Source organism: Canis lupus, chromosome 28 (assembly GCF_011100685.1).
Source record: "Canis lupus familiaris isolate Mischka breed German Shepherd chromosome 28, alternate assembly UU_Cfam_GSD_1.0, whole genome shotgun sequence".
Taxonomy (NCBI): Eukaryota; Metazoa; Chordata; class Mammalia; order Carnivora; family Canidae; genus Canis; species Canis lupus.
In genome coordinates this window covers 15,555,894-15,570,239 of record NC_049249.1, presented here as the reverse complement: position 1 = coordinate 15,570,239, position 14,346 = coordinate 15,555,894, and the positions used below count along the sequence as shown (strand labels likewise).

At 42.4% G+C, this 14,346-nt stretch overlaps 1 protein-coding gene across 5 annotated transcripts in view; it reads right to left on the bottom strand.

Annotated features, from left to right (window-relative positions):
• Positions 1-13,334, bottom strand: part of CNNM2 (cyclin and CBS domain divalent metal cation transport mediator 2) — a 149,368-nt gene extending 136,034 nt beyond the window's left edge. For 2 of the 5 annotated variants that reach the window (XR_005380530.1, XM_038578665.1), the window contains exon 1: positions 11,480-13,334. Coding sequence is in view for 3 of the 5 variants with exons in the window: in XM_038578665.1 (XP_038434593.1) it covers positions 11,480-13,100 (1,621 nt within the window). In the remaining 2 variants the exon portion in view is untranslated. The remainder of the gene's footprint in view (positions 1-11,479) is intronic. The other 3 variants (XR_005380529.1, XM_038578664.1, XM_038578663.1) reach the window with 3 other exon arrangements.
• Between the last annotated feature and the right edge of the window lie 1,012 nt (positions 13,335-14,346).

Sequence of the window (14,346 nt, the reverse complement as noted above, 5' to 3'; positions counted from 1 at the left end):
TCCTAGCTCAAATCCTAAATCTGAACCCAAAGCCACCTAAATATTAGACTGATTAACTTTTAAATTCCCAAGCTCCAGCCAACTGTATCTTTGGTCTTTTTGACACAATTCATACAGCCTTTTTTTCCCCCATATATCTAATCTAAAATAGAAAATTTAGTTTTTCTTTGCAAATTTCCCCAAGAATCACATTGTCAATAACCAATAGCAGGTTCTTCACTCTATACATATGAAAGTGGCAAGTAAAAATGACAAATTTTTTTAATGGAAATATAAAATTCACAACTGTTGAATGCAACAAACAGAAAATAACCCCCAAACACTCACATGTTTTTAAAAAGCACTTTTATATTTTTCAAAAGATTTGCTTATTTGAGAGAGAGAGCATGCAGGGGAGAGGGGCAAAGAGAGAGGGAAAGACAGAGAATCTTAAGCAGACTCCTGCTAAGTGTGGAGCCCAACACAGTGCTTGATCTCACGACCCTAAGATCATGACCTGAACTGAAACCAAGAGTCAGACACGTAACCGAATGAGCCACCAGAAGCCTCACTTTTATATTTTAAGAACAATCTGTTAGCCAATAAATGAGTTCAGAAAGTTGCAGGACACAAAATAAAAAAATGAATCCTATATATTAGCAATCAATAATCCTGAAAATGAAATAATTAAAACAATTCCATTTTTAATAGCATTGAAAAGTTAAATTTATTCCTAAGTGTTTTGTTTAAAAAAAAGATTGCAAATACACAAAACATTGCTGAAAGAAACTAAAGAAGACCTAAATAAATGGGAAGACATCCCATATTTATGGATGGAATATTTAATATTGACATTGCAATACTCCCAAAATTGATCTACAGATTCAACACAATTTCTATAAAAATTCCAACTGCCTTTTTGTAGAAACGGACAGGATCCATGAAAAATTCATATGAAAATGTAAGGGATCCTGACAACCAAAACTGTAATGGAAAAAAAAAAAAAAAAGAACAAAGTTGGAGAATTCATACTTCCCAATTTCTAAACCTACTACAATGCTACAAAAACCAAAAACAGTGTGTCACTGGCATAAGGAAGATATACAGATCAGTGAGACAGAATGTAGAGTCCAGAAATAAATCTTCACATTTATGGTCACTTGACTTGTGACAAGGATGATATGACAATTCAACGAAGAAAGAACAGTCTTTTCAAGAAATGGTGCTGGAACTACTTGATATCAACACACAAAATAAGTTAGTTGGACCCCTGCCTCACACCATATACAAAAATTAACTCAAAATATAGTAAGAGCCTAAATATAAGAGCTAAAACTATGAGAATCTTAGAAGAAGACAGAGGCATAAATCTTTGTGACCATGGATCAAACAATGGTTTCTTAGATATGACAATAAAAACAAAATCACAAAAGAGGGACTCCTTGTGGGTTAGCAGTTGAGTGTCTGCCTCCAGCTCAGGGTGTGATTCCAGGGTCCCAGGATCAAGTCCCACATCAGGCTCCCTGTGAGGAGCCTGCTTCTCCCTCTGCCTATGTCTCTGCCTCTTTCTCCCTGTGTCTCTCATGAATACTAAATAAAATCTTTTAAACACACACACACACACACACACACAAAAGAAAAAAAGAGATTAATTGGATCTCATCAAAATTAAAGACTTTCCTGCCTTAAGGTTACTATCAAGAAAATGAAAAGACAACTCAGAATGAGAGAAAATATTTCCAAATCATATATCTGATAAACATATGTGAGGTAGTACTCAGAATACATAAAAGAATTCTTACAAGTCAGGGGCACCTGGGTGGCTCAGTCAGCTAAATGTCCAACTCTTGATTTCCACTCAGGTCAAAATCTCGGTGTCCTGAGATCAGACTCCACATCAGGCTCCACATTCAACAGGGTGTCTGCCTAAAATTCTGTCCCTCTGCCCCTCCCCCGCCCCGGCTCACGTGTGCACATGCACTTTCTCTCCAAAATAAATAAATAAAATCTTTAAAAAAAGAATTCTTACAAGTCAATAATAAAAAGACAAATAATCCAATTTAAAAATGGGCAAAGGATATGAAGGTATGCAAAGGGCCAATAAGCACATTGACTATTTTCTCTATTTCCATGTTCCCTTTTATTCCATATACCTGAATATTTCTGCATGCCTATAATCCATGCAAAATAATCAGTATAAAATTTCCCATATTGCTTTATTGTTTTCAACATTATCATTAAATGGTTATAATTAGTTGACATCTATAGTTTCTTTTTTTTTAGATTTTATTTATTTATTCATGAATGACACAGAGAGGGAGGCAGAGACATAGACAGAGGGAGAAGCAGGCTTCCCATGGGGAGCCCAATGAGGACTCCATCCTGGGACTCTGGGATCATGCCCTGAGCCCAAAGCAGACATTCCCCCACTGAGCCACCCAGGTGACCCCACATCTATCATTTCTTAATTCCTTCCCCTCCATGCCCTGCCTTGAAGTGTCAGACATTTATTTCCTATTGTTCAATATTTATAATGTTGCAATATACATGCAACATAAAAAGCCACTGTAGCTTTTTTTCTCCTCTTGAATTATTCAGCTGAATTAAGATTTCCAGGGGACAAAATTACTAAACCAAAGGGTAGGACACTTTAATGACTCTTGGTTGCCTTCCAAAAGTATTACAGATTTACAGTGCTATCGGCAACAAAAATTTGCTATATTAGAAGCTACAGTTTTTTATGCTTTTGATATAATCAATATTAAAAGATTTTATCAAAGTAATGTGGGATCTTCCCTTTAGGCTTCAAACTTTGGTTATTCAAAGCCTCCAAAATCCAGGAGTACTTGCTCTATTTCTTTTAAACTTTGTTGTCTTTCTTAGTCACTTAGTCAAGGAGATTGGAGAGTTTTATTATTACTGAAATATTGTTGGCACACATTACCTTAGTTTCAGATGTAAAACATATTGATTTTACAACCTATACATTGCACTATGCTCACCATACAATGCTATTATAATAACACTGACTATATTCCTTAGATGTTACCCATTATCCCTGTGACTTACTCATTCCATAACTGGAAGCCTGTACCTTCCACTCCCCTTCAGCCATTTTGCCCATCCTCCCAGCCCCCTCCCCTCTGGCAACCACCAGTTTGTTTTCTGTATTTATGGGTCTATTCCTGATTTTTTGTTTGTTCATTTGTCTTATTTTTTGGATTCCACATAAAAGTGAAATTATATGGTATCTGTCTTTCTCTGACTTATTTCACTTAGCATTACTCTAAATCTATCCATGTTGTTGCAAATGGCTGAGTAGTATTTCATTACATATATTCCAGATATATAAATATATACCAGATCTTCTTTACCCATTCATCTATCAATGGATACTTGTGCTCGTCCATAATTTAGCTACTGTAAAAAATGCTGCAATAAACATCAAGGGTGCTTATATATTTTCAAATTAGTGTTTTCATTTTCTTTACTTTCTTTAAACATTTAAAGAAATGTTTTCATTTTCTTTACTGGTAAACACCCAGTAATGAAATTAATGGATCTATTTTAAATTTTTTGAAGAAACTCCACCCTCTTTTGCACAGTGGCTACCCCAATTTACATTCCCACTGACAGTGCATGTAGATTCATTTTTCTCCACATCCTCACCAACATTTGTTATTTCTTGTCTTTTTGATACTAGCCAAAATGAAGGCTTTTTAAAATTCAGTATCCTTACTCTAAGGAGGGTAGAATATGTAATTGATTGTTCTGTTTTCCTTCAAAATATGTATGCATGTGGGTATCTTATCAAGTAACAGCAACTATTAAAACAGTAACAGAGGCTGGAATTCAATCACAAGAAAAGAAAAAAACCTGCAATCATTAGCCACTTTCAAGATTTTGACATTCATAACAACTATGAACACATATGGCTCAAGGTGTCTCTTGACTAGTAGTATGTAGTCTAAAGAAAGACCAAGAACGAAAAAAAAAAAAGAAAGACCAAGAACGATAAAGACCAATAGCATCACCATGACAAAAAATAATGGGTAACTGAGCACTAAGCGCCAGGTACTACTACCAGAGGCATTTTTAACATTTGTTACCACATTAATTCTATTAGGTACCCTAGGAGTCTGCAAACAACCTATTTTACTATGGAAAAAAACTGAGGCTTAAAGAGAATAAGCTACTTGTCCAAAGTAAATTTAGGAAGAGCACATTTTCCTTAACCTTTGCATTAGTAAGTGGTATCTTCCGCACCCAGGATATAAATTCAAAGACCGAAATATTCCCACCCAGGTCTGACAGCAAGGGGGGTGGTTATGTATGAAGAAATGATGATCTCACCATCATTGCAGCAGTACTGATAGTCAGTGATAGCATTACTGTAAAGGGGGGGCGAGTCAGCACCCCCATCATCTCCATCAATCCCTAAGCCAATCTAATAAACATATCATCTACAGGAGGTGCTTGTTATGAATCCCCTAGCTCCCCCTCCAAAATGTGCCACCTGAGTCCCCTCTGTGTACACACTCCACAGCTGCCAGTCTGGTGAAAGAAAGAATGCTTCCTAGTGTCTTTTTCTTTTTTTAAGATTTTATATTTTGGGGAGGGGAGCACCTGAGCGGCACAGTCGGTTGAGCCTCTGACTCTTGGGGTCATCTCAGGTTATGGTCTCGGAGTCATGAGATGAAGCCCCATGATGGGCTCCATGCTCAGTGCAGAATCTGCTTGGGATTCTCTCTCTTGCTCGCTCAGCTCCTCCCCTTCACTCTCTCTCCCTCTCTTTCTCTCTCTTTCTCAAATAAATAAATAAATCTGAAAAAAAAAAAAAAAGATTAGGCAGCCCTTTCTGCCTGCTCCCCTTCTGGCAGATCCTGTCCCTATGCTTTAATAAAAACACCTAAACCACCCCCCCCAAAAAAAAAAAAAAAAACTTTTTTTTTTAAGTAATCTCAATACCTAACATGGGGCTCAAACTCACAACCCCACGATCAAGAGTTGCACACTACCGACTGAGCTGTCAGGTGCTCCTGGTGTCTCTCTTTTTCAATGTTGGTAGGATTGGGGATTTCTGGTTTGTGTCCCGAGAAAAAGCAGGTGAAAAGAGAATACTAAAATAAATTGTATTCAATCCTAATCATTCATTTTCATGTATTTAGCTTAAAAAACATTCTTTATGTTCCAAGCAAAGCCTACTGGAATTGAACTTTACTATCAGTAATATATGTGTTCAGGAGATAGGGCCCCTTAGAAAGAAATATACTACTTTATATAGAACTAAAGGAAATATCTAATTGGAGTCCAGAGATTTGTTTTTTAAAGTCTAATAAGCATTTCAAGAACAATAAAACCATAAATATTATGTTGGCTCAGTCTATTTTGTGAGTTTTCCTGGTAACAATATTTTAAATTGTGTTTAGATTTGCTAATAATTAAAATTAACTGGTCCTTCCCAGGAGTTTGGAATGTTTCAAAATTTAAATAATTCTGAGCCCTTTGTGGGGAGGGGCAGGTAGTGTGTAATCCCCACGAAAACCAAGAGAAAAGCAGAATAAGGTCCTGTTTCATCCAAAACCACACTAAGTCAAAGCCAGCATTTAACTATGGTGTCTTCTGACCTAAAAAGCTATGTTCAAGCTTTCATGGTCCTATTATCACAAATAACCTCCCCAAATCAGGGATCCCTGGGTGGCGCAGCGGTTTGGCGCCTGCCTTTGGCCCAGGGCGCGATCCTGGGGACCCGGGATCGAGTCCCGCGTCGGGCTCCTGGTGCATGGAGCCTGCTTCTCCCTCTGCCTGCGTCTCTGCCTCTCTCTCTCTCTCTCCTCTCTGTGCATTCTCATAAATAAATAAATAAAATCTTTAAAAAAAAAAAAATAACCTCCCCAAATCAGGTATGATTCTCTGTAAGAATTTAATTTCTATTATTTTAAATAAAAAAAAAGACACATAGCATAGATAGATGCATGAATGGGGCACATACTTCAAATGCTTTGATGAATATTTCAATAGAAAATTTACAGACTTGTGTTGTGAACAAAAAAGAGCCAAGGATGTTTCGCCCTACAGTCCCAAATTCAATTTTCCTACTCTCATAGAAGAAACAATCAAAAAGAAAACACATTTGTGGATACCTAAAACAAGTTAACTCCAAAGAAACGCCTTATATTTACCTACTAAGGCTTCAAGCAATCTCAAGACCCCTTTCCTAAAATACCCTCCTAGGCTGACCTTAACAAAATAAAAAACTCAATCAAAGCAATAAGCTAAAATAAAATGAGCCCACATGTTCAGATTTACTTTCTGTGTAACAAAACCAGGATGTCAAAAATATTGACATCAAAATCACAGGGTAATTCCCAATGGCAAACCTGAATATCTGCTTTTTCAATGACAAAACTACCTTTAACTCTGACCAGAGTACCTTTAGCTTGGGATCAGAAGGCCTGCTTGAGAGAGTGGAAGAACTCCAGTCTAGAAACAGAGACATGGGGCAGCCTGGGGGCTCAGGGATTTAGTGCCACCTTCGGCCCAGGGCATGATCAGGGCATGATCCTGGAGACCTGGGATGGAGTCCCACGTCGGGCTCCCTGCATGGAGCCTGCTTCTCCCTCTGCCTGTGTCTCTGGCTCTCTCTGTGTGTGTCTCTCATGAATAAATAAATAAAATTAAAAAAACAAAAAACAAAAAAACAGAGACATGGATTCTAGTTCTATTGATGCTACTAACTAGGTAGATAGCCCTTAAGCAAGTCACTTAATTTTCTCCCCTTCTCAAGGTTTACCTTTCTTATTTATAAGGTTGACTAGACCAATGATTTTCTAAACTCACCTAACTGTAGGGTAACTGTTAACAATATGCATTTTAAGGCTCCTTCCCCAGATTCTGTTTTAGAACACCTCTGACTGAGGACTAGGACCTTATTCTTAATAAGTGATCCAAGTAGTTCTTATCATCTGGTAAGTTTTGCAACACTGGAGGAGATGATCTTCAAGGTACCTGCCTTCCACCTCTGATTCTACACTTGCTGTATTATTTCATAGTGATGATCTAAAAACACAGAATCAGGGGATCCCTGGGTGGTTCAGCAGTTTAGCACCTGCCTTCGGCCCAGGGCATGATCCTGGAGTCCCGGGATCAAGTCCCACATCGAGCTCCCTGCATGGAGCCTGCTTCTCCCTCTGCCTTTGTCTCTGCCTCTCGCTCCCTCTGTGTCTCTCATGACTAAATAAATAAAATATTTTTAAAAATAAAAATAAAAACACAGAATCATAATAGTTTAATACTGTTACTGTACAAAATTACTAAACATACAAGATCATAGAAGCAAATATATTCATCCATCCATCCCTGACATCATTCATACCTTTAAACACCAATAAAAACATTCTCCTAGATTCTAGGCAAGTGGAACACTTTATTTGGTGAGGAAAATAGTTTTTAACATTAAACTCGCAGCATACTGATATGGAAAGACTGGTGTTACAGGAGGAGAGAAAACTGCACACTGTACTCTCCCTTAAAGTTATCTGGTGACCCTACTTAACTAAGTACATTAAGAAAAAGCTAGAAAATAGCCTGGCTACCCCTAGCAGCTATAGAACTGCATGCTCTGCAATACTGGAATGCAATTGTTACAAAGCAAAAAGAAACAAAACAAAACAATGATAACTGGTTACTAATTCTTCAAATTCAACCCCAGTAGAGTCAACTAGGCAGCCAAGAGTCCACAGTATTTTATAAGGAAGGCTTTGTCAGGTCAGTAGAGAATCTCGTATGTCTTTTCTGCAGACAAAGGTAGCAACCTTCAATTTATCTTTTCTTCCTCTCCACAATTTTGCTTCAAGACAGTTTTTCTAGAAGTCTCATAATCTTCTAGTGGGGTTTACCTTTATTCTCTTATTTAGATTTATAAGTACAAAAGTAGCAAAAGAAAAAGAGAAAGATTGCACAGAGGGGTGGAGCTGTAAAGGATGCTCATTAACCATTATACAGGTGGCAACAAAAATGCAAATACAATCAAGATTAAAACACAAAACTGAATTTGAGTCCTCACTGCCAAACAAGAGTTAAACATTACTACATGCTTTGCTATTAGAAAAACAGCTGTAGAGTATTTCATTAAAGTAGCAGACTACTTACATTATAATGTAAGTATAAAACATTTCCAAAATGAAACTTGATGCTTGGCATGGAAATAGAATTCTTTAGATTTAGAATCACACTGACCAAAAAACTGATTTGTTTTAATGGCAAAAGTGGGGAAACCAACAGTTATATACAACATCACAGAAGCACTGGCTTTAAAACCATCTATGTTTCAGTGCATTTCTGTGACTGTTGCCCAAAAAGCTCTGAAGCAATGTTTTGATAAAAGACCAAACTTCACACTCACTCAAAGCAGAAATGTAAGATCAGAATCAAGGGGACCAACTTAATGATTAACCACAGAGCCTTTAAGAGCTCAAGTTTGGTTGTCACAGACCTGAGTTAAAACCCCAAATCAACAAATTACTGTGTGACCTTGAACAAATCATGTAACCTGAGCCTCAATTTCCTCATTTGTAAAATGGAGAAAATGCTTTGCAGGGCCATTATGAGATTTAAACAAGGTAATTCATGTAAAACATGCAGCTCTGTACCTGGTACAGTAAATAAATAATAAGCTGACTGTAAAATTAGTATAATTACTGTCTTCCAACCTCAAGGAAAGCTGTTTCTAAGGAGTCAGGCAAAGTGTTCTAACCAGTAGAAAGAAGACATTCACACACACTTCTATAAAGGTAGTTTTTCATTTCTTTCCACATTGCGAACCTTTCCCCTTGTTGGTAAAGCATAACTCACACTGATGATGTCCAGCTCTATGTAGAAAAGACTTCCAGGCTGACATTCTTAGTTGGGAAGGGCAATTTTCAATGAGATCTGGATTAATGACCTATCAATCTGAAGGAGTTACAGTTGGTATTATTAGGAGAAAGAAGGAAAGAGGAAGAAAAAGCCTTCAAACCATCCCACGCAAAAAAAAAAAAAAAAAAAAAAAACATCCCATGCACCATTATTCAATAGAGAAAAACAAAAAACAATAAAAGTTGACTGTTCACATTATTTCAAATTGAATTGGAAAATAAAGAAAACAGTATCTGGTGAAATAGCTTAACTCACAGGAAGAAAGAATTAACACAGCTGCTAGTAAGGTTCAAGTGACCAAACTCATCAAAAAAAGATCAAGAAAGAGAAGGTGAAAAATCAATTGTTCTTACAGTTTAAGTAAGAAACACTCAATCCTTTTTTAAGATCATGGCTGAAATTTCCCATTTGCAACCAAATGTCTTTGCCCGCTCTTCCAAACATACCACTAACTTGAGTGTACCTTAACCTTTACTATCTTCTTAACCAAACACATCACTCTGGTTAAGGACAGAAATAAAGTCCTGCCTGTGAATTACTATTTTTCAAAAATTCATGGGAAAATACTAGTAATTCGGTTATCTAAAGGTAATGTGAGAGGTAATATTGAGGAGAAAAGGTTCCTCCTGAAAATAAACCACAGAAAATACACAGGAATATTGTTCAAGAACAACCAGAAACAAGTTTCAAAATAATGCAAATTTTGAAGTTTTGAGATAGGGGCAGGATTAATGACTTGTAGGTGAAGAGTTAAATTCTCCAAGAAAAAAAGATATAGAAATGAAAGCCTTCTTTCAGCAGGGAGGGCACACTAGTGTTTCAATCCATCAGTAGATATGCAAAAATTCTGAATAAAAAATCATGGAATAAATTATCCGTCTCAATATTGCAAAACCTTGCAATAGAAAGAAAACAATGTATTTCAAAGGCATTTTCAAGCATCCCAAGGTATCTTTCTGTACTAGAAATATTATTGCAAAATGAGAGAAGAGATTGGTCAGATGCTCTAATTAACAACTTAGCAGTGAAAGGATAATGACACCCCCAAAAGAAGCTCTGTCACCTAGAGATAATGGATATTTTCTTTTTACTGTTTAAGAATCCAGAAGAATCTCCTTCTGCTTTTAAATGCAAATTACCAATCTCTGAAGCACATTCTGCTCTATTCCTTTATCTGAAAATTACTGCAATGTGATCCTGTTCCAGAGAGGACACCATTCAGCCAGGAGAATGGAATTAGGGCAACCACACACTCTGTGGGGATGTTCAGATCGCCACGTCCAGTGAGCTGTCACCACTTACACACACAGCCTTTTTCAGTGGAGAGACCACTATGAGTGCTCAAAATTCTATCTGAAGAAGGAAAACTTAGTTTTGAAGACTATCAGGTCATTAAAGGTCACATACATATTTTAATACCTACACTAGCACCACAGCAATTAAACAGCTCGGCCGCCCATGGTTTTCAAATAGCAACACTAACTATTTACTGGAAACTTTTTTTAAAGACAGAATTTCAGTTAATAATAGCATGAGTTGCTATTTGCCTGTTCATTACACGGTAAAACAAACAAAAAATAACCACCATGCGGGGAAAGGTGAGCACATCAGACTCTGCAGGTAGCTTCCCTATTAAAACTCCCCAGAACATTGAGAACTGACTTGAAGACACACTTCAACTTAACATACCAAGCGATCAAGGTCAAGAAGAACACTTATAAACCAGAAAAACTCTAGCGATAAATAAACCACAATAGAGGGCGTCATCCCATTGTTAAATGTTCAAGATTTCTGCCAAAATCACACTTGGTTTGGGAAATTTATTTGTCAAGTAAATATAAACAAATAGTGAAGAAAGCTAGACAAGATAGCCTAATAAAAGGTTAACTCACCTCTAGTCTTTCCAAGTTATATATTAATAACTCTACTTTGAAAAAAAACAAAACAAAACAAAACCCTCTTTTCTAGCTAAGGCAAGTCACACCCAAATGCATAAATCTTTTTGGTGATATTGGCTTAACCCATCCTCTATCCTCAAAAGGCAGAGCCCAATCTGCCCCACAGGTGGCCTGACAACCAGGAACAGAGCTACCGAAAATGCACTTCCAATCTCTGAAATGTCAGTGAATGGTTAAGGAGGAAGAAGAGGATTGTACTGAGTTTAGAGAAACTATCTCAATGTTTTTCCAAACGCCTGAGATTAGTACATGTCAACCAGATGGCACAGCATGGCATTAGCTGGCCCCGACTTGCACCTTACCCACTCAGAACTGGGGCAATGGTATGCAGCAGACCCCTCAGGACCAGAGGGCCAGCAGTATCATGCACAGAAAATAGAAAGCCTGCTTTTTGAAATGCGAAAAAGCGAGTGACGTTAGTCTCGTGCTTTTAGAAAACCTAGAAGCGCCTTCTAGTTCAATCCATCCCCCAAATCCATGCCACCCTTTCAACTTTGCAATTAAGAGACAGGAGAAATTCCGGTCAACTCGCCTTGGGGGGTTGATCTGAGGGTAGAGGGCTCAAGTAGGGAGGAGGATGGAGAGAGAGAGAGAGCAAGCCAATGAAAGATACCAAAATTTCCCACCTTTCTTAAATTCTTCCAGCATAGCGTCCAACTTGGTGTCATTGAAAACAAAGTGCAAGGGGTGGTTATAAAATTTAGTGATGGTTTTCAGGGGAGTACAGTCATCTGGATCCACGAAGGCCAAGTCTTTGACAAAGAGAAGGTCCACGATGTTGGAGCGCTCCCCCTCAAATACCGGAATACGGGTGTAGCCGCTCTCCATGATCTCCGACATGGTGTTGAAGTCCAGAATGGCTTCGCCCGTGATCATGAAGCAGTCCCGGAGCGGAGTCATCACGTCCTCCACTGTCTTGGTGCGGAGCTCCAGCGCTCCTTGGATGATGTTCAGCTCCTCCTTAACGAGGTCGTTGTAGGGGTCGGTGACCCGGAGCATCTCCAGCAGTTTTTCCCGGTTATAGACAGTGCCTATCTCCTGGCCCAGGACGCAGTCCAGCAGCTTGCTCACCGGGTAAGAAGCGGGGAAGGTCATCATCATGAAAAACTTGGTGAGGAAGATGGTGTTGGCCCCGACAGCCAGGCCGTGACGGGAGCAGATGGCCTGGGGCACGATTTCCCCGAAGATGACGATGCCGATGGTGGAGACCACCACCGCCACGAGGCCTGAGCCGGCGATGTCGTCGAGCAGGATGGTGAGCGTGGTGTTGACCAGCACGTTGCCCAGCAGCAGCGAACACAGCAGGTAGTTGCCCTGCCTGCGCACCGGCTCGATGCGTTTGGCGTAATTCTTCTCCTTCTCGGTGCCGCAGTTCTGCACGATGCGCAGCTCCATCGGGTCCAGGGCCATCAGCCCCAGGTTGAGGCCGCTGAACATGCCCGACAGGCACAGGAGCAGCGAAATGAAGATCACCTGCAGCCAGAAGGGCAGCAGGAACTTCTTCTCCTCGCCCACGATCATCTTGGTGTCCTCGCCGTCGTGGTAAATCCAGGTGGTCTCGGCCCACGGGGGCGGCGGGAGCCCGGCCACTCCCGAGCCGCCCTTGCCCCCGACGGCGCCGCCCGCGGACCCCGGGCCGCCGGCGCCCAGGGCGGGCGTGGAGAGCGATGTGCACAGGTAATAGGACTTGCTTTTCTCCATCTTGCGCAGCGGTTTGATCTCGATCTCAATGATGCCCGATGTGCGGCGGTTGAGAATGATGTGGGGCAAGATGATGATATCGGAGGTGCGGATGCCGCAGCGCTGGGGGCCGCTGTCCGGCTCGGGCGGCGCGGGGCCCCCCAGCCCGCGCTCGCCCGGGCTGTGAGGCCGCCGCTCGTGCTCGGTGAAGGCGATGCGGGACCACGTCTCGTTGTTGATGTTCTGCCCGTACACCCGCAGCTTGACCCGGGTCCGCTCGCTCACCCGCAGCGCCCCCCCTTCCATGAAAGACACGTCGTTCGTGTCCTCCAGCCGCAACCCGATGATCACCGTCTCCTCGTTCTCGCCCGCTGCTGCGCAGCCGCCCGCGCCGCAGCAGCAGCTCAGCAGTAGCAGCGGCAGCAGCCGCCCCGCCGCCGCCTGCAGGACCCCCCGGCCGCGGGCGCTGAGGCTGCGGCGCGCCGCCATCTTCCAAGTGGGCAGTGCGGCGGCTGCCTGCCCGCCCGCCATCTTTACTTCGGGTTCACAAGCGCCACAGCCAATCATAGGGTGGCTGCTCCAGCTGCGGCTTCATCCTTCCCACCCGGCGGCGCGAGCGCAGCCACCGGCCCCTGGGCGAGACTGCAGCGGAGCGTCCGCACACACGGTCCGGCGGTCCGGCTCCCTGACTGACACTGACCCGGCCTCTGCCAGCTGAGGAACCTGGAGACTCGCGGGAGGGGGAAAAGGGAGGGTGAAGCGCCAGCCGCTCCCGCGAGAGGCAGGCGGACCAGCCAATCACGCGCGGGTGCCCGCCCTCCCAGCCAGGGGGCTGGAATGGGGGCGTGGTCACGAGCGGAGCCGCGGGCCAATGGCAAGGCAGGTGGGTGGGGCGATGAAAGCCACCGTCCCCCTCGGCACGCCAAGTTTCCTACTGAAAGGCGCGTGACTCTTGTGTATGTGCGAGGGGAGGAGGTGTGGCCAGCTGGGGCCCGAGAGCCACTCACGGACGAGAGCTGTACGAGAGGGGGCGGGGCCTGCAGTCGGGCTACCAATGAGAGGGGGCCGTCTGCGGGCCTGGTGCTCCCCGAGGGGCCTCGGTAGTAGCTCCCCGCGCCTGGGTAGGCAGTGCTGGGCTAATGTCCTGGGGCCCTGGACGGTCGGTTTTCGCGGCACCGCGTTGCCGGCTGCCGCAGTGCTCAATGTTCCTGCGACGGAGGCTGCCCCAGGAACCCGGGAAGCCGACTGGGGAGGGCTCAAGCAGCGCGTTTGCCTGAAAGGCCGGGACACCTGCTGCGCCACCCTCCTCTACCCGTCGGCGCCGCTCCGCCCGGGATTAGCGGCGACTGGGTGGCCCCACACCTAGCGACCTGCCTCTTCTGGAGCTTCTCACTTCTCCCAACGGGATGCTCTCACGCCGCAGCTTGCGGTCGCGTGGCGCCACCTGCCGGTTACGTTGGCACCCTGCAATGCTTTCCAGGTCTGCAAACCCCAAAAGCTTTGCGGGAGAGGTGAGAAGGTTACAGTGAAGCAGTTTCCCCACCTTCCAAGTCAGGAATCCCCTCACTATACCACAAAGCTATAGTCATCAAAACAATACGGTATTGGCATGAAAAAGGCATACGGATCAATGCGATGGAACAGAGAGCCCAGAAGTAGACCCATACATATATGGTTAATTTAGGAAAAGGAGCCAAGAGGAAAGGACAGTCTCTTCAATGAATGGTGTTGGGAAGACTGAACAGTTACATACAAATGAATGAAACTAAATGCCATCTTACACCACGTATAAAAATTGACTCAAAATGAATTA